Source organism: Porites lutea, chromosome 5 (assembly GCF_958299795.1).
Source record: "Porites lutea chromosome 5, jaPorLute2.1, whole genome shotgun sequence".
Taxonomy (NCBI): Eukaryota; Metazoa; Cnidaria; class Anthozoa; order Scleractinia; family Poritidae; genus Porites; species Porites lutea.
The window spans coordinates 1,790,001-1,808,515 of NC_133205.1; the positions used below are offsets into that span (position 1 = coordinate 1,790,001).

Consider the following 18,515-nt stretch of genomic DNA (forward strand, 5'->3'; position numbering starts at 1 on the left):
AGGGGTATAATCACCAGACTTGCGTGAGTTGAGAAAAGTCAAAACAGGGTTGTTCTGTAGTAAACTGCTTTTCACAATGTAACAGAACTGCTTGTATTTATTTATGCTTGGCTGAATTTCAAAAATATTTGGTAAAGAAAGTTTTGTATGCTACTTGAATTATGAACAGAAGTACATGTAACTCCAGAAACAAGCACAGGGCCAGGTCCTAACATCAGACATGGTTGCTAACGTTTGGCAATAAAATGAAGAGGTTTACCTGGCCTGGATGTCGGAAGGCTAGATTCTAGAGGTCAAGCCCCTCTTTGAAATCTGCCTTTAAGAGCCTTCATTTCTGTACACAGAAGCTCTCAGAGTTTTGAACCGAAAATGGAAAGACCAATGTCACTGGAAAGTCTATTGGCTTTGTCTTTCTGAAATTTTCTGCATCCACCCCTCAATAGCAGGGGGGGGGGGGGGGGGGGGTATAGGCAAATAGCCCTAGTTCAGGTTGAAGTTTGACTCTGCCTCCAAGCAGAGTACTCGTTTCTTCAATTTAGTTTTTAGTTTTTACCTTTTTTTTAATACCAATTTTCATAGACCTTCACTTGCATCTCCATAATGGCAACATCAACGATGTACATAACTGATTGATCACTAACTTTATTTACATGTAACACCACCATTCTTCACATGACTATGTAGACATTACTTTTGCCAAACTGTTCACTAAATGTAAAGGGCAAAAAAAACTTTATCTTTTTTTTTTTTCACAAATTATTGTTTTTCTTCCAAAAAGTTTTCATTTGGTTGAGACTCTTGTCTTCTTGCTCCATGCAAAGTTTGCCCCGTAAGACTTTGCCCTTGGTTTGACTTCATGTTTTTCATCTACTTCATAATTCCATCCTAAATATTATTTTAACAAAACAAAGAAATAATTACCAAAAAAATTGATTTTACATATTATTAATTCTAGCTATAATGTGTTCCTTTCTGTATTTTTTAAACTCTACCATTTCTTTGTGGGCACTAAAAGGTAATTTGTGATTTTCATGCCATTTTATCCCAGCAAGAACAAGGCCATTTACGTTAAGGGACCTTAGGATATCTTGGTATAACTCTTGGGGAACAGAGCAACCGTTGACCAATTCAGGGAATAGAAAATATTGATTTTGAAGCTCTGTGGAGTAATATAATATTATCATGCAAGTTTTCTTTTCATCTTTGAAAATGTTATCAGAAGGAAACAACATGCAGTTACCTTGTTTCTCTGCATAGTTTATCGCAGCCTCCTTTGAGCTGAAGGTAAGTGAGATGTTGGACACAGGGTCTGCACTGAAATAGAGGAAGAAAAAAGTAAATAATAAGTACAAAATATAAGATATTTAGATGTTACATGGCAGAAATATAACTTAGATAGTATATACCACAACTAAAAACAATTTTATTTGCTTTCTTACTATACTTTATAATTATTATAATTTCAAATCTTAAAATGTGTCCAATCTTTTGACTTCTTGTGTCACTAATGCAACCAATAGTGTGCAAAACCAGGCCTAAAACACGCTTTCTGCTTCTTGAGGGTATCTCCATGCAAGAACTTAAACTATGACAAACATGTTCCTGTAGAGCACAAACCACTAAACAGAATCACTTACTTTGAGGCCCATCCCATCAATGGATTTTCCCATCTTTCCATCGTATCAAATTCTAAGTGCCATTTCTTTGTGTTAAACGTACCAGACTGCATAGCTGTCCTCGCTGGCACAAAAATTCTGGCTTTGCGTTCTTTGACAATCCAGTCTGGAACACCAGTTGTGGTGTAGATTACCTCCTACATTATACAGTAATAAAAGCCTTCAGAATCATTGTCTCAAGTGAGTAACATTACAGGGAATGTTTTGGAAGAGGAACTTGATCAAAATAGTTAGGATAGGACAATTAATGCTCCTGTGACAGAGACAAAATGTACTTCTCATTCTACAGGCCAGGGGTACTGGCCAGTGCTTTACCAATACATTGTACAGCACGCCAAACTGTTTTTCCTCAATCCTTAACACTTTTCTGGATAGGAGACCATAGTCATATGTAATCCGACCCGTAGAATGTGCCTGGGATGTGCTGTCATAAAAGTGGCAAATAAATAGCCAAGAGCATGTATTATTCTGCTGATTATTCTACTTATTCTACTTGTTATCCAAATACAAACCACATACTTTTACATAGATCGTTATTCACAGCCTGCTGATGGATTAACAGCTGGAAATGTGCATAGGAGGAAATAAGAAAGACGCATGCAATTTTTTTTTTTCAGTATCTTAAGAATTATCTTGATTTTACGTACTATGTGATCTTATGATCTAAACAATATCCTGCTGGCTGAAAATTTAGATGAATTTTACAAGAAGGCTACAATAACAACATTGAATCGATGTTCACAAACAGAACGTATACTCCCTTTTGATACATTTCTCTACCTTTGCTTCATCTTCCACCACCTCCAATGCTTTGTCCTGCTTTCCAACCACCGATGGTGAGGATTCCGTAGAATATAATTGGCCAAGTCTCACTGCAGGGCGAAGAAAGCGACAAAAATTCACCTGATGAACAACTTTGATCATGGACGCCGCCATCTTGAATATCCACTGATTGGCGAAAGACTGGGGAGAGGACTTAGGGGAAACTTTTTCGGGGTGGGGAAGGACGGGGAGGAAGCGGCGGTGGAAGCGCGGTGGGTGACTTGGCGGTTTTGCGGGAGGACATTGGAGGATAGTACCGGTTCCATTTGAAGGCAACAGGTTGCAAGCTTCCAGTCAGACAAAAATAAAAAATAAATATTTCATTTTACTTCGTATTGTAGTTGCTTGTTTTAATAAAACTCTGCTTATAAAAAGGATTAAATGAGACCCCATAAAAGGGGTACATTGGGCTTCCGGCTGCGCGATGCACTGGTTTAATATTGTGGAAAGTTAGCCTGATTCTCAGTCGTCCGAGGTCGTTAATGGAAAGTGTGATGCTGATAATTACACTTAGGAAAGCTGACTTGGCGGAACAAAGGCGAGCACAAACTGAAATCCAGACTGCCATTGAGTGTTTCGCAGTCTGTTTGGTCCGCTGAACAACCTCGTCCCCAGGGCTTTTCCCTTAAAAATGGATGGGGACGAGGTTGTCCGCTGAATTGTGTGTAATTGTCATTGTCTTTTTTCTTCCATATCCTGTTAAATTTTTTATTTGATTTATTTGGTCCAGTCATTTGCTGGCTCCCACTGGCCTTTGTGGCGAAATGCTGTCTGTACATCTGCCCCCCTTCCTTCAAAAGAAAAGTGAGTCGGAGAAAGGGACTGTCTTCTTTTCTTTGTTTTTGTTTTGTTTGTTTGTTTGTTTGTTTTTATCAGCTATTTCGAGAGAGGTTGTCGAAAAAAATGCACGTGACAATCCCGAAAGGTATTGTGGGTGGTTTTGAGTTCCCTGTTGTTCCAAAAAACTTGAAAGAATGGTAGGAGATGCCATGGACATATGTTTGTGAGTGCTTATGGAAAGCAACAAAAGTAGTAGGTTCGACAATTGCAGTCGTCAGGAAGAGTGTATTGATCATATCCCATATAACCTTTCGGGATTGTCGCGTGCACGTTTTCCCGACAACCTTTGTCGAAATAGCTGCATACCTAAGCCATAAATACTGTCGAACCGTGGAGGGTAACTAAAGGTATTCAAGTTTATTTTGTTCTTATCAATTTACCACGACAACGCAGTGCAATCATTTAAGGTACTAATTCACTAATTTTACCCTTAAAAGATATGATTAGCCCCCGCCAAATTTAGAAAGAGTGCTACCCGATCTCTCCCTGATTGCACCACTTACTCGCTCCTCCATATCAGTGTATGCCGACTATTTGGCCAGCAAGAAAAGGAAATGAATAGCCTGCGAGCCTGCGCCCCTCGCAGGCTGGTGAAATGAAATAAGAGAGGAATACACAGTGAAATTGTTTATTTATAAAACATAACTGCTATCACTTATATGAAATATTTACACTAGAATATTTTGGACGTGTCTCTAGCATTGTCTACAATATACAACAATTAGTCGACACTGTCAGTCGATAAGAGTATTTTCAGGGAGATACGTTTAAAACTGAATTTGTTGATCCTTTACCAGCAAAGCCTCTGCCGAGTTGTTTGCTTTGTTTTCATTATTTTACCAAAATTCTTTGGCAATCGTGACAACTGCACTGCCTTATCAACCCTATACATAACAACCTCGCATGATTCAACTCAGGAAAACGGATACGATGGTGTGACCAGCAGGTTGACGCAACTTTGTAATTTTCCGTGCTGCTGAATACATTATATATGCGTTATTGATCAAGCGTGAGGCCAAGCTAAGATGGCTGGATATTAACCAAGTTCTTTTCACTTTTGTATTGTCTTGCATGAGGGGTATAAAATGGTTCCTCGAAAAACGTGGTCTCGAAGTCTCGTTTTCTGGTGATTTTGCGTGTGGTCGAAGTCTTGAATTTTTTCACGTCTCAGCCTCGAATTTTGAAACCTCGCAAAGTCTTGAATTTACCATTCTATACCCCTTGTATGAGACGAAGTCGAGGTCGAGAAAAACTAACGCAAACAAGAGCGAAGCCAGGCAGCCAGCTTGGTCAACAAACGATTTTTCAATAGATTATAATAATTATAATAATTTATTATTGACATATTTTTGGGTACGGGTATGCCTAAGTCAAGCGTTCCCGTTCCATCTTAATGGCCTATCTTTAGGAAAATACTTTGTACATGCGCAACTCAGTAAAACTACATGACTGTGAAATTTTTAAAGCAGCTTCAAACCTTTGATAATCATTTCTAAAACAGGAAGAAAATTCATGATTTTCTAGATTCTACCATAGACTGGTCTAAAAGGTCCGGCTCTATCATTGCGATGACGAACACGGCGATTTCTTTATCAGTGGATTGAGTGCCAAGAATTTCATTCATCATCTTGAGTCAGAAGTAGCTGATGGAGAGGCCTGAAAAACCCATGTCGTAGTCTGCGTAGCGAGCATTTCCGTGCGGTTTCGGAGAAAAGAACGAGGAACTAGAGTCAAAGACCGCTCGAAAACTGTCGCAAGTAAAAGAGCGGGGAGTTTTTTGAATCTCGTTCCATTTTTCGCGCTGCCAGAACCGGAAATCCCGTTCCTCTGTCTTTCTTTTGCTCCGAAGCCAAACGGAAACGCTTGCTACGTAGGCTATTCATGTCGCTGCCTCGTCCCTTGCGCTTTGTCACCAGTTACTCGCGTTTCGTGCTCGCCTCTGTGCGTAAAACGAAGCGCATGAGAGGGAGGCAGCTCGCCCTGTCGTCTAAGCGTCAGTTGAAGGCCTCGTCAATGTGACTAGTATAGTGTGACTGGGTATCAACGTATAAAAATTTGAGTCTTTTCCTGTTTCCCAGTGAAAATCATGATATCTCTTTGGATTTCTCTCAATTCATCGATGATGCAGAACTAACAGAAACTGAGCAGCCGTTGCCATTAGCAGTAGAATCCAGTCTACAGATAGAACCGAGCTTTCATTTCTACCGTCCATACTTAGGGCAGTTTCCTGATCATTGTCTAATACAGGTGCCAAAGCCACCAATGCAGCGGTAATGTTATGGCGAGCATGCGTTGCACGGGTTAACAGTCCGACGGTAAGCCACAGGATAACCAATCTTTGCATTATACCAACTTGTTGATCACTCTTCTTGGCTAAAAACAAAAAAGGAAAGCAGATGTGTCAACCCTTTCTGTATTTTTTTACCCTATTCTATGCTGGACTAAAGATTCCTACAGGAAACCTTTTTTTATTTCTACATGGCTTGAAAAACGAAGCCGTTATAGTGAATTCATTTCCCACGTGTATACTGTACCGGTAAACATAAAATGATATGTACTTAGGCTCTTTAGAAATTTCGGCTGTACAAGAGGCTGATTTGGCTACCGTGGCCCATTTCTGAAACCTCGAAGACGTCAACGAGAAGGATTACTTTCATCAACGAAGCGAGACTCCCAGAGGCTACAAGAGAAGCTAGAAGTGACACCAGATCTGTTCGTGTAGACACAGATTTAGAAATTTCCTATTGTAGTTAATTGTTTGCGGTATTTAATTGGACCAGGCTGACAGTTTCTGTCTGGTAAAAGCAGGTGGTTGAAACAGATCTTCACAAAAACGTCGTGGGGGATTTATTTACTGGATACTCGCAACAATAGAGCCACCAAATGACAACAACACGGCTCTTGAAAGAGTGAAAATAATTAGAAAGAAAACTTAAAATAAAAAGGTATATATTCAAAATATATGGAGGCTAAAAAGTGTTATCCATCTCTTACACAGTTACGTTCCTTTTTCAGCTTTCTGTTTGTCTATTTTGAAAAGGATGATCGATATAAAGGATTCTAAAAACATTTCGAAAAATTAGACCGTTAAAAACGTTTCGACCGATACAAAACTGATAAGACTATTTTTATCAGTTGCTCGCAAAAACAAAAATAATTGCCCTTTGGTATTAATTTTGGCAACATTAAGAACTTTTACTTCTATGCCATTTAATTAACTGTAGATTAACCTAAACTGGCCAAAAACGCGACACATTCTTCATTTTTTAACTAGCCTTCTCTGAAGTAAGTATTCAGTTTTGGATTTAGATTACAAGAAATATACCCCTCTAAAAGTTTCAGAAGGAGACTAAATTAATGTAACTACTTAAGATGAAAACCATAACGGAGTTACGCAAGCCGTGAACTTACCTCTTAATTAATTTCCCTCTAAGAGATTACAGCCTTTAATTTTGTCTCGCGGACTTCTGACTTCCGCTCCGGCTAAAGGCGGCTATATTTGGCGTTTCAGCGATCTATTTTAACCCCTGTTTTCAAAAGCGCTCTACGTCGTACAACAAACAGCAACTTCAATCGCTTTGAACTTGCCATAAAGCCTGCAGTGTCTCTAGTGAGGCGATTAATTTGCAAGTTAACGGCCGCTTGACAAAACTTGTCCCTTCATGAAGACCCATTCAAGTGAATTATTGTTTGAAGCGACGACCACCAATCAGAACATTGAGTTTCGTGCCAATATTGAGTGGTATCTCGAGCGTTTAATAATGATCTCATCTACCTGGTCGTGCCTCCATTATGAGCTAACGTGCATAGCTAATATCGAACCGTGCCTGGGACATGAGCTAACTTTGGATATTATCAAACACAGCTACTTACAAGATTTGAAAGCTTAACTAAGCCATCTTCGCAGATAACAAGGAACAGCGGCGATCTATTGCACACGTGAGATGTGTCCGTAATATTAAGAGGGATCCAAAAAGTTGCATTTCACGCGGAACACTGAGCAAGACTCTCAGAGTCATAGTTTTTATTGCTCAGTGTTTACTATTCACTAATCTGTCTAGATAGCTTCTCAGTCGGCGCTGTTGGTAAAAACGGAAATTTTTTTCTTACCCACAACCAGTGTTCTTTTATCTTTCAGGAAATTAGAGCAAGATGCAATCTAAGGAATTCTCAGGTATGCAGGAAACTTGATAGAAAAAACCAGTCGTCCATTTCTTCTATGCACAGGTCCATCTCTAGAACAAACGACTATAATAGTTGTTACTCTACAACGCGCCTAACGACTGCAATTTTTTTTTATTCAAGCGTCATGTTTTAAGGCCCTAGATAGAAAAGGAAAATCATGCTGTTTCCACTGATGTAGGTAATCCCGTTTAAAATGGAAGTATTGTTGCTATAATTTTCGCTTTTAGCCTTTTAATGGTAAGTTACATTATCACTTTTATCTACGAACTATATGGCTTGTAATTTTGTCAGGGAAAAGGCTTGGAACAAAAAGGTACAGGAGGATGTATACTCCCTCACAGGTGTTCTACTGTTTCGCTGGTAATAGTAGCAGGATTGGCATTCAGGGCATTCTGTGAGTACTCCTACAAGTTAAGTGGCTTGTTCTTGATCGAGGACCCCAAAAGAAAAGAGAAAGACTCTTAATATGAGTGTAGCGGTCTTTTCTAATTCCCAACGAAATTTGTGTGAGTGTTCCTTCCTCACCGTAGAGAATTTGTGATGTTATGCGTTTACTCGTTAAGAAGTTCACTTGCGTTATAACTGATCTAGTGCTACTAGTTATAGCAGGTAATCCCTAAACCACAGATTGAATGTCTAACGGTATCTAATTTGGAAATACGATCCCGTAGTAGAGATCATCAAATAACCACCCTCTCGGCTGGCCAATGGAGTTCTGCTCTTTTGACCATATCCCATGGTAGGCATTACTAACATCATTAATCAACCTAGAAATCTCATTTTAATTAATGCAAAAACTGAAAAAGGAGGAAGATGAAGAAGGCCGTTTTGGGAATTTATTGCAAAAGTTTTGTTCACTACATATGTCTTAAATTTTTGTTTCTGAAAGTGTATTTTCACCATCTAAAGTAAAGTCATTTAAAATAACTGGTCTCAAGCCGTGGGTTTATTTCAACATTTTTAATTGGTGGCAACACCTGTTGCACTGATTAACTTCTAAATAAACAAACTTAAGACTTGTGAAACAAGCCTTTTCTACTACAGTCAACCTTCTCTAAAACGGACACTGCTGCATGGGAAAGTCACCCCTCGTCTTACAGAGAATCGACGAACTGGAATGGCTAATGAAAGACAGTGGCGTTCGAACTCTAGGAGTCCGTTTAGGTGGGGTGGGGGAGGGGGTTGTCCGTCTTTTCGGATCAAAGAACTTAAATGACTGATCAACGGCAGAGTGAACTAAAGCTGTCTGTTTTCCGGTGTTTTGGATAGGTGGTTGCTTTTGGGAGCAAGGTGCTTGCTTACGACCAGAGAGAATGCTTGCTTACGAGTAGTGGTCGCGCGTGGTTTCCTCTGTATAATCAAAAAGCACTGTCTGCCACCTTTGCGGTATCCCTTGCTAGCATTATTTACTAACGCTAGGAAGGGATGCCGGGAAGGGGGTGGAACAACCATGTAAAGATTTTTAATCATTTGTCACCTAGCTACTACACTAGTTTTTATTTTGATTACCATCGCTTGATCAGAATAATTTGCTGGAATGAATTGCGTCATTTTCCTCGAATCGCAGGCACAACAAAGAAACTGGCAGACGTCAACTTGATGACAATAGAAAACAGTTTAATATGTGTCAAATAAAGAATTTTTCAGTTTGATTAGTCTGGTTATTTACGAGCAATTATTGACTGGGGCTGAGTGTGATCTCGAAGAATTATACAGATGGAGGAGGGTGTTTCCCCGCGAGATCTGAATAATTCTTCAGATCATACGAAAACCGAATCTAAGAATTGTTTTTGCGTTTAGGCGAAATCATTCTTTATTCAAACACGAGATATTTAATGTGAAAACCTTTATTCAGGATGCGTTAGTCATTCATCTGATGCAAATGTATCAAAAATGATATCCTTCTAGCACAATACTAATATACGTTCTATGCTAGAACTCGTACAATGCCAGGTCCAAAAAACTACTGAAAAAACAATCCTTGAGAAGTGGCCAAAAATGTGTGGAAACGTATTCCCCTACTAATGCAGTGGCACGTAAAACCTCGGGGAAAGGGATCATGGGAAAATACATTACAATGTTACATAGACTACGCCAATATTACTGCCTCGTCTCCAGTCGCTCGCGCTCTACGCTCGTTCCCATCATCCCTCTCTCGCGCTTCTAGCTTGTCTCGACTTGGCAAAGCCTATGGAGGAGGCAGCCAAAATTATATTAAAGGAAAAGAGTACGGGTCTGAATACCTTAATTCTTAAACTATATATCGAAATAATATAAGAAACGTTATTTCAAAACATACAGATCTGAAGACGTAACAAAATAAAATATAGAAAAGGAAAACTTGCAAAGCAAACCGAAAACTATCAGAAGGACTGAGCTGACTGGTAGAATGGCACAATCTCGCGCCAAAACCATAAATAGCCCGATACTATCCCAGGAACGCCAGGGTGCCTTTATACCGTGCCCTCAGCATATTAAATTCTGACAAATTCGTTCCCATGTCTGTCAATCGTCAGAAATTACATCTTTCGTCGGCTCCCGTCTTCATTTACCAGTTCCTCGGCAAATTCAAGATGGTTATAAAGAGATGTTTACTACAACAGACAAGCGCGGATCCACACCTGTTTCAACCGTTTTACAGAAATCGGTCAGATTTTTCATAATAAATATATTTTTTTAAATAAGAAAAAACATTTTCCAAGTTTAAACCTGGGCAATTTCCTGCCTGAATGACTCGAAAACCCAGGAAAGGGGACTTTAAGAGTTAAAAACCAAAGCATCCCGCTAGATAGTACTTGCGTCTTCGGCCCTCGTTTAGGAAATCGGTCAGTATTTATCCTAGATCCGCGGCTGACAGACATTCTGCAAATAGCAGTTGGCATCCTTCGAGTTTTATTTTTGGTGAACTTATTTTTAGGTGTACAGTTATTTGGGCCAATCAGAAAAGGAAAATATTTGAATGAATAATAGTAGTCTGATACACAGCCGTTTTTAGTGTCGTCACGCCAAGTTGGAGCGTTGCGTGACGACACTAAAAACGGCTGTGTAGCAGGCTACGGTTCGTGCGGGTAAAACACCTCTCTGCCTGTCAGTGCCATAGACTGTTTTATCTATACCATTTCCTGCGATATGATTGGCTGAGAAGGGATTAGGACTACTTTTTTTTAGCTAGCTTTTTCGTGGGGGCCATGTTGTAATACGAAGAGGACGGCAGAGCAGAATCGACTACCAATCTCAAAAAAGACATCACTGACTTAGTTTTTTTGTTATTTATTGATCTTCGAACGTTTCCAGGTATGCACAAGCATACTGACGTACAGGTAGCAACGCCTCCGCTGAAAGCAAACTCACTACCCCGCCCCCACCCCCTTACATGTTGTTTTTGGACGACATTTACCCCGGAAAAAGTACACTGCACTCAGCCTAGTCCCTAGGCGTTCTCTCTTGATCCGTTGTCCGCGCCGCTGATCCGTTGTTCGAGGGCCTTTCGATCGTCTGTCATGAGACATGTTACTGCTAGAATTAGAACACAGCCTGTACTAATTAAAAGATAGCAATGGTTTAAACAAACTGACTTCGTTCACACGAAAACACCACAACTTCAGCTAGCACAGACAAGTCTATAGCACGACTCTGTACTGTCTAAAGAGTCTAAATCAACATGACTGGGTCATAATACAAGCTTCCTTGTTTAAACAAGTTTTCGTCACCCTTCAAACCATTGTCACTTTTTCAAAAAATTTTAGAGCCTACATGATCTCATACTGAGTAGCAACAGATCCGTCTTACTAATTAAGATACCATGAATGGAAAATTTGTCTGACAATTTCGTCAAAATGCATGGTTAGACAACAAAATATATGACAAAGATTGTATTTGGCTATACCAAGAGGTCTAAAAAGGGCTTTCATCCCGTATCTTGGCTATACTCTATAAAATATGTCATGATTCAATGCTAACAGAAACTGAATCGGACCGTCGATCAGACGGGCGATTTTTCCACTAGAGAATCGGGACAGGTGGAACCAGCCTTTCAGACCTGTAACAGTATTGTGGAAACGGTCGCCAACAACATTTTTAAAAACGTAAGAACAGCACCTTGCAGATAAAGATAAATATCAAAACAGATGGATAATTCCATAGACGCCAATCAAATGGTTATTCATGACATTTGGATTTACATAACTTGATGAAACTGTGACTCGTTCCATCATCTGATCATTGAAATGGGAAGTTTTAAAATTTAGTCTGTTAGAAAGCTAGATGCTGAGTAGCATGTAGCGTTAAATGCGCAAGAAAGGACCTCTGAAATGAGTAGTTTCGAAAAGAAGTAAATACACCATTTCTCTACGCTCTTTACCACTCAAATAACTGAAGACAAAACATTACCCCAGTTTGCGTTTGTCACTTATCAAAGTCGAGACCACGGGTATTGTTAGCACTTGTTCCATAGATTATCTGACAGCGAAGAGTCTGCAAGACTTCAAAATCATCTTCGCGGTCGTTTGCTTTTGCTCGTGTAGAATCAATGAGTCCCAAATCCATCCTCTCGGTTACTAGGGCTTTTCAATAAACTAATAAACCTAGTAAAAGATTGTGCAGTTAAAAACGTTTCCAAATTTAGAGCCCGACGTCAGTAGTATAATCCAACTGAGATTCTTATTTGTTTCTGACACTTTAGAATTGCAGGTGTTAGCAAACAGATGACAATTTCTTGCCGTATTACCTGATGAAAATTGGCAGTTAATTACACAGTCGGTCCGGTTTTTCCAGAACCCTTAGCATTTGCTAGCTCCAGATAAATTGCATGTCAATGACACAGTGCCCTCTCGACAATGATCCTGAATTTAGACTTATTCACATAGCCTAAAGTCCTTTAAAAGAGATGCTACAAAAATCGTATTCAGTAGACAGCTGACATGAGTAGAGACGCTAACCAGAAACTCACACTGATAAATGATCTGATTTCATGGTACTGAATGACGTATTCTTGGAGCAGATTACTTGAACAAGGATATTTGACTACTGTAGTTACTTGTAAATGATATCAGCCAAGTTGTGTGCGCGAAAAGTGAAACTTGAAGAGTACAGGAGGTTTAGAAGTGGGTGGTCTCGAAACGGCGGCTGTAAGCATCACGGTTCTGTCAACAAGACCTTGGTTGTTTATTCTCTTCTTGTGTTTCTGTGCGGGTGCCCGATTGTACCAGCCCAAATGAGTATTGAGGTCATTCTTCAAGTTTAATGAACCTTGGCGTAACAATTAATTTGACGCTAGGGATTTGTCCAGCCCCAAACCAATAAGAATCAGCAATAAAAGACATAACCAGTTTTCTGCAATTCACCAACCCATCTGGGAAAACTCAGGTCGCAGGTAAGTGTTGGACCCTTGTTTGAATTTTATCTTGTCTAGTGAATCGAAGAACACAGAACTCAATTCCGTATTCATAAATTATAGCCTTTTTCTCGTTTACCGATACTTACTGGTTACTATTGCGGTAACTTTGATTTTGCCAGGGGTGTATTACAGCATTTTGGTCGCGTTGAGAAGGGTTAGAACTGAGGAAGAAAAAAAAAAGCATTCTGTTTTTATAGTTTATCCACTGGTAGTCAGCGTGAAAATGGCCTTATTCCATCATTTCCCACCAATTTCTGTTTGTTTTATTAGTATATATTTTAGTCTCCGCGACTTTGAGTTCAGTGGGATCGTCTGGGGGAAGACACGGCCCAGTGAGCCATAAAAATGTCTGTAGAAACAGAAGATGATTTAATCTATATAGTCTTACCCCTATTAAAACTGTCACGATACAGCAAGAATGGTCGATTCAGCGTAGTGAACTGAGTAGCGTAAAATCACAAACAAGAGCCGTCGACTTCAATTGCCTTCTTTCAAAGTATAGACATGCATGCAATAATAACGGATGAATAATTTGTCTATCGGAAAGATCATGGACATGAATTCTTCAATAGATGTACAGAGCACTCTGGAAATGTTGTGCTCTGTGTGAAACTTGTTAACCTTTCCTGGTTAATTTGGTAACTGACTCCTTTTTTCTATCTATTTGTTTGGTACCCGTTATGCACCTTAAACAATCTACCAAGTTCAGTAGCCGAGTCTCACCGAGAAGGTCAGTTGTTCCATACAGTACTTAAAGCAGTTTAAACCACACGTGTTCCCCGATGGGAAGTATTCTTCCAGCTAAATATAATTGCTGAAGAAATTTTCTGTTTCTAAGCAATGTTTTCGTGCGAAAAGGAGATACACTTTGCTCAAAGACAGCTGGAAGACTTATCAATAAAATACGTGTTCACTTTCGATGAATTATTTATCCTTTTCAGTCGTTGTATCTTGGTTGTGCTTTTCTTCTTCACCGAATCCGCACAGAGAACATGGAATGAGTGGGAAAAAAATTGGCTTTCTATAGCTAAATGGGGTTGAAAGAGAGTTATTAGCTAAGATATCTATTTCATTCTCTCCGACAGCAAAAGTTACGGTGGGATCCTTTTGGAATCTGTCATGAAACTATTTGCGGTGGCGACTTGCTTACTTCTTTTATTGTACTGTGTTAACTCCGCACCGAGACCTTGTAGAAGACGGAGAGATGTAAACGAGAAGGCAAGTAATGATAAAACAGGAGATATTCAGAAGAATGATGAAACTGAATCTCAGAGTAGCAGAGATAAAGGACAGCAAAACGCCGACAAAAAACAATATGTTCCTTACGTGCCTGCTTATAACATGGGGGATGTTATCTGTGAGGACAACCAACCAGTACAAGTTGTCCAAATAAGGGATTTAAGTATTACAAATGGCGTCATCAAAAAGAGCAATATCGTACAGTTGTAGGCGCGTTAAAATGTTTCTGGTAAGTGAAGTTCTTTAACTTCTTTTAGCTCTCCATGAACGTGTACCTATTAGTCACCGAAGCACTGTTCAGTAACTTAGTTTTCTTTTGCAATTTTGATTTATTCCCACAAATTTGACAGCTCAGTTCTTGCTGTCGATAGAGACGCCTTCTTAAATTGTTTTCTTTATTATATCGAGGATATCCACGTAGAGACTGTTATAAAGTATGATTATGATATAATTTTAACCACAAACGTGAACAATGGTATTCTATAGCGGCATCCAACAGGTACTGAACAAAAACTCACTCTAGTAACATATATAGATCTATTACGGTGTATATCAGACATATCTTTTATGTTTCATGTTGTAAACCTATTTGCTGGATTGACTGATTCTTAGGAGAGAATAATTTGACAGTGGAGGAGGAACGTGCTATGAAACGAATTCCTTCGCCTGCCGAAAATTGTGTTTTTAATAACATAATTGATACCTGCTCTGGGATCGCCCTTATGTTATCTAATATTTTGTATAAGCCAGAGAGGATAAAGCTTTATCCTCTCTTGGTATAAGTATACAGCCGATTTTTACTGAACATATGTTTGCCTAAGATCAGGCCAACGCATTACTCGGATTTGTATTTTGAAAAGGCGGTTTCATAAATCTGTTTATTGTTAGGTCCACCTCGAGCGGAAAGCATTCAAACGAATTCATTTTTCAGTCTGCAAGGTGTCCCAGAAATGCATTGGGTGTACGAAGAAAAAAATGGTATACGTGTGAAAAATAACTTTTTCTGCAGCGCAGAAAGATTTTTTAGCGTTTCACCCTTTTAGCTCTCACAGTATAACCCAATTAACATGTTAACAATAAATTGTTGTTTGATTGTTTACTTGTCTGTTTTTCATAAACTACACTTCTTATTTACACCTATTCCTGTGGCCGGCAGCTCACTATTTCTCGGGTAGGGAGATGATAGTCTAAACCAGTAAACTGTGAAGTTAGGCCAAGCCGCCTGAGCCGGTTAATATTGGCTCCTGCTTACCCTTCCCCTTCATAGTTTGAAAAGTAAGCCTTAAAGTTTGCTGCACAACGTCCATAATAAGGTCTTATACTGCAAGCGCGGATCCACACCGGTTTCCACCGTTTTACGGAAATCGGTCACATTTTTCATAAAAAACTAAATTTTTACTAATAAAAACACTTTCCAAGTTGCAATCTGGCCAATATCCTGTCTGAATGACTGAGAAAACCAGGAAAGGGGACTTAAGAAGTAAAAATCAAAAAAATACCTTATTATAGGAAATTAACGCGAATCGTTAAAATTCGCGTTCATTTAAGTCGCGTTAATTTTGTTGAGCGTTAATTTTCGCGACGTTAATTAAGTGCAGCGTTAATTTCCGCGCTCTTAATTCCCAGTATTTTAACCCCAAGTTTGGAACCTGTCCAGACATTCTTGACACCTAAAAAACATTAACTACAAGCTTTTCTTCTTTCAATTAACCCTTTATTTTTCATCTTTCTCAAAAGCTAGGGCGAAGGTTTACAATATTTCGAGTTCATCTTCATCGTTGCCGCTGTCAGAAATGATGTCAATATCTTCTCCTTTGATTTCGCGTAATTAATCGCGTTAATTTCCTTTATCATGAAATTCTACCTCCTCTTTCGCGTTAATTTTCTTTATTCGAAAGTCGTTTTCCATTAAATTCGCGTTAATTTAAGTCGCGTTAATTTCCAATACCTTAATTTCATGGAGCGTTAATTTCCTATAATAAGGTATGCTTGGGGAGCCCGCGGCCGGATCCCCCTGGGAGGCTTACCCCTTCGGTGCTCGTTTAGGAAATTAGTTAGTATATATCCTAGCTCCGCGCCTGAACTGCGTGATTTATATGGCATGCATTAAATGGGAGAAAGTGAAATTGAATCTAACGCAATTGAGCTCGGCGCCAGGGAAGATCGTATTAGAGGGCTTTGATGCCATAAATTAGTCAGAAAACAAACCTTTATATACCGAAGTTTACCAACGATACAGTGGTAAGTTTGTTTGACGTCACTGGGGTAAACGCATCCCTAGTCCTCAGTCGTCAAGAACTATTGCGCTTATTTTTGGCCATGCTCTGTAAAAAAGGCCGCAAACAAAATGCTTTTCCAAGGAAAATTTCTCTTGATATTTCAGTGTAAGGTCAAAATTAGGTTTAAAAGAAGGAAGTAATCTTTTAGACATTTCTTACCATACTTTTTTTTGCAGGAATTTTGAGGGAGAGGACTTTTACAGCGACGCGTGTAATACTGACTTACAAAGGTTATTTTTTACCGAAGAAGCGTCGTTGTGGATTGAAATTCATCCTGGGATTTGACACACGCAGGAAAAAGATTTCGAGAGATTTTAAGCACCATGAATGAGATTCTGTGAATCCCATTCTTTAATGAATATTTGAACCTCATTTAGAGCCAGACAATATGACGTCGTGTGGTATCTTGCTGGAACAAATCATTTTCATTATTAAAAATGTAGGCGTTTTTGCTTTTTTCTTTTCTCTACGAGTGGATTAAGATATTAAACGTTATTCCTTCCGCGGTTCGACGCTTCATCAGCCAAGCCCGAAGTACGTCCTTTTTTCTAGTGAGGCACACTAAAACGCCTTAAACTGTAAAGTAGTTGGAAATTTTTTCTGTTCATACACAATAAAAATTCAGCAGTGATTTTCAATTAGTAGTTGGGCTCCTGCCCATATAGAGTGTTTTCACTCACGTGGCCAGTATCTATGCAAATTTATTGGAACAAAAGAAATCGTTTGCACAAGAAAAGAGTTCAACTCCCAGAGGTCTGGTTTGGGACAGGAGCCGATTCCGCCGTGACGTCATGTGAAAAACACTCAATAAGGCGTGAATCCAAGACAGTCTTGGATTCTGGATTCCACGCTGAGGATTCCGGATTCCAGTCGCTATTGGGATTCCGGATCATCCACAAGTAAAAATATCCCGGATTCCGAATCTCACAAGGAAAAATATCCTGGATTCCCTTGCATGAGGGGAGTTGAAATACACTCCGTTACCAATGAACCGCAAGCACTTCATAGTTAACTGCAGAAGGAACAAATTTCCATTTTACTATTACGCGTACACACCAAAACGTATACTAGCGGGATTCTATTTAGCAGTTTGTTTTTGTGCAGCGTGAGGGAGGCAGAGTTCTCTAAGGTTTTTATACCAAACCTTGCAGATTAGTCTTAGTTTGCAGAGATACGTTTTCATATTCTGCGATTAGAGAGGGGTACATTTTTGTTGCTCTTACTACTTACTTAAAAACTGCTCCTCCGCGTTGCTAGAATTAATGCACAGAGCTCCTTATTTTCCATTTTCCCTTCCGGCTCCCCTCTGAACGCCTACCAAGCAGTTCAAATAGACTAGGGAAAACCGTAGCTGCCACATTTAGGACAATTGGCAAAGCTAAATTAGCAAACTGTCAAGAGATATTTCTTTACGAGCATTTGTTTCTATAATCTTGGACAAAATAGACGGAAAAGACAAAAAGCGACAAGCGAGATTTTAAAAGAGATATAGCGGCAAAGTTTGCAGGATTTAATGGTCTAACCGTAAAAAGTACGCTAGCATAGACATTCAATGTCCCATAGTGTATAAAACAGAAACTGGAAACTGATAAAGACAATTACAAGATCTTACAACAGTAAGCCATTTTGACGTTTTCCTCTTTTCTTCTACGTATATGACTTTTGGCGCCTTGTTTACAACGTAATCTGCACACATCGCCGTGAAACATTACTGATATCAAGTTGAGTAAATATAATGACTGTGGTAAATATACCTCTTTTTGCGGCTTATTTTGTGGTCAGTGTTTGAACAGACCGTGGGAATATTTTCAGAGTAGATTGCCGCTTCATGTTTTCAACCTCGACAAAGAACACCGCCTGAGGGTCGGCCCTTTTTCCTCTGTTGTGCTTCTTGTAATTATGGAAACTTCACTTGGACAAGGTTAAGTAGGTTAACTAATAAGGACTCCAGCTCGCTTTGCTAAATGTATACAGGACTGTTTTTATTCAAAGCTCAGTACGCAAGTTAATATAATGAACTTAACTTAAAGCAAGGGGCAATAATTGAGAATCACAACATTTTCGTGCATTTATTGGATG

General features: G+C 39.3%; 1 protein-coding gene and 1 long non-coding RNA gene across 3 annotated transcripts; one reads left to right on the top strand and one right to left on the bottom strand.

Annotated features, from left to right (window-relative positions):
• Positions 1-626: 626 nt before the first annotated feature.
• LOC140938992 (NADH dehydrogenase [ubiquinone] iron-sulfur protein 4, mitochondrial-like) lies at positions 627-2,626 on the bottom strand. The gene is made up of 4 exons (XM_073388549.1): positions 2,457-2,626; positions 1,638-1,813; positions 1,241-1,314; positions 627-885 (listed from the first exon to the last, which is right to left on the bottom strand). The coding sequence occupies exons 1-4, from the start codon at positions 2,610-2,612 to the stop codon at positions 782-784; spliced, it is 510 nt and encodes a 169-aa protein (XP_073244650.1). The 5' UTR covers positions 2,613-2,626; the 3' UTR covers positions 627-781.
• Positions 2,627-12,534: 9,908 nt separating this feature from the next.
• Positions 12,535-17,262, top strand: LOC140938996 (uncharacterized). Of its 2 annotated transcripts, none has more exons than XR_012165585.1 (3): positions 12,535-12,894; positions 14,004-14,386; positions 16,613-17,259. It is a non-coding gene; the product is annotated as an uncharacterized lncRNA (long non-coding RNA). The 2 variants fall into 2 exon arrangements; XR_012165586.1 differs by lacking the exon at positions 12,535-12,894 and adding an exon at positions 13,435-13,648 and having other exon boundaries at positions 16,613-17,262.
• Positions 17,263-18,515: the final 1,253 nt, after the last annotated feature.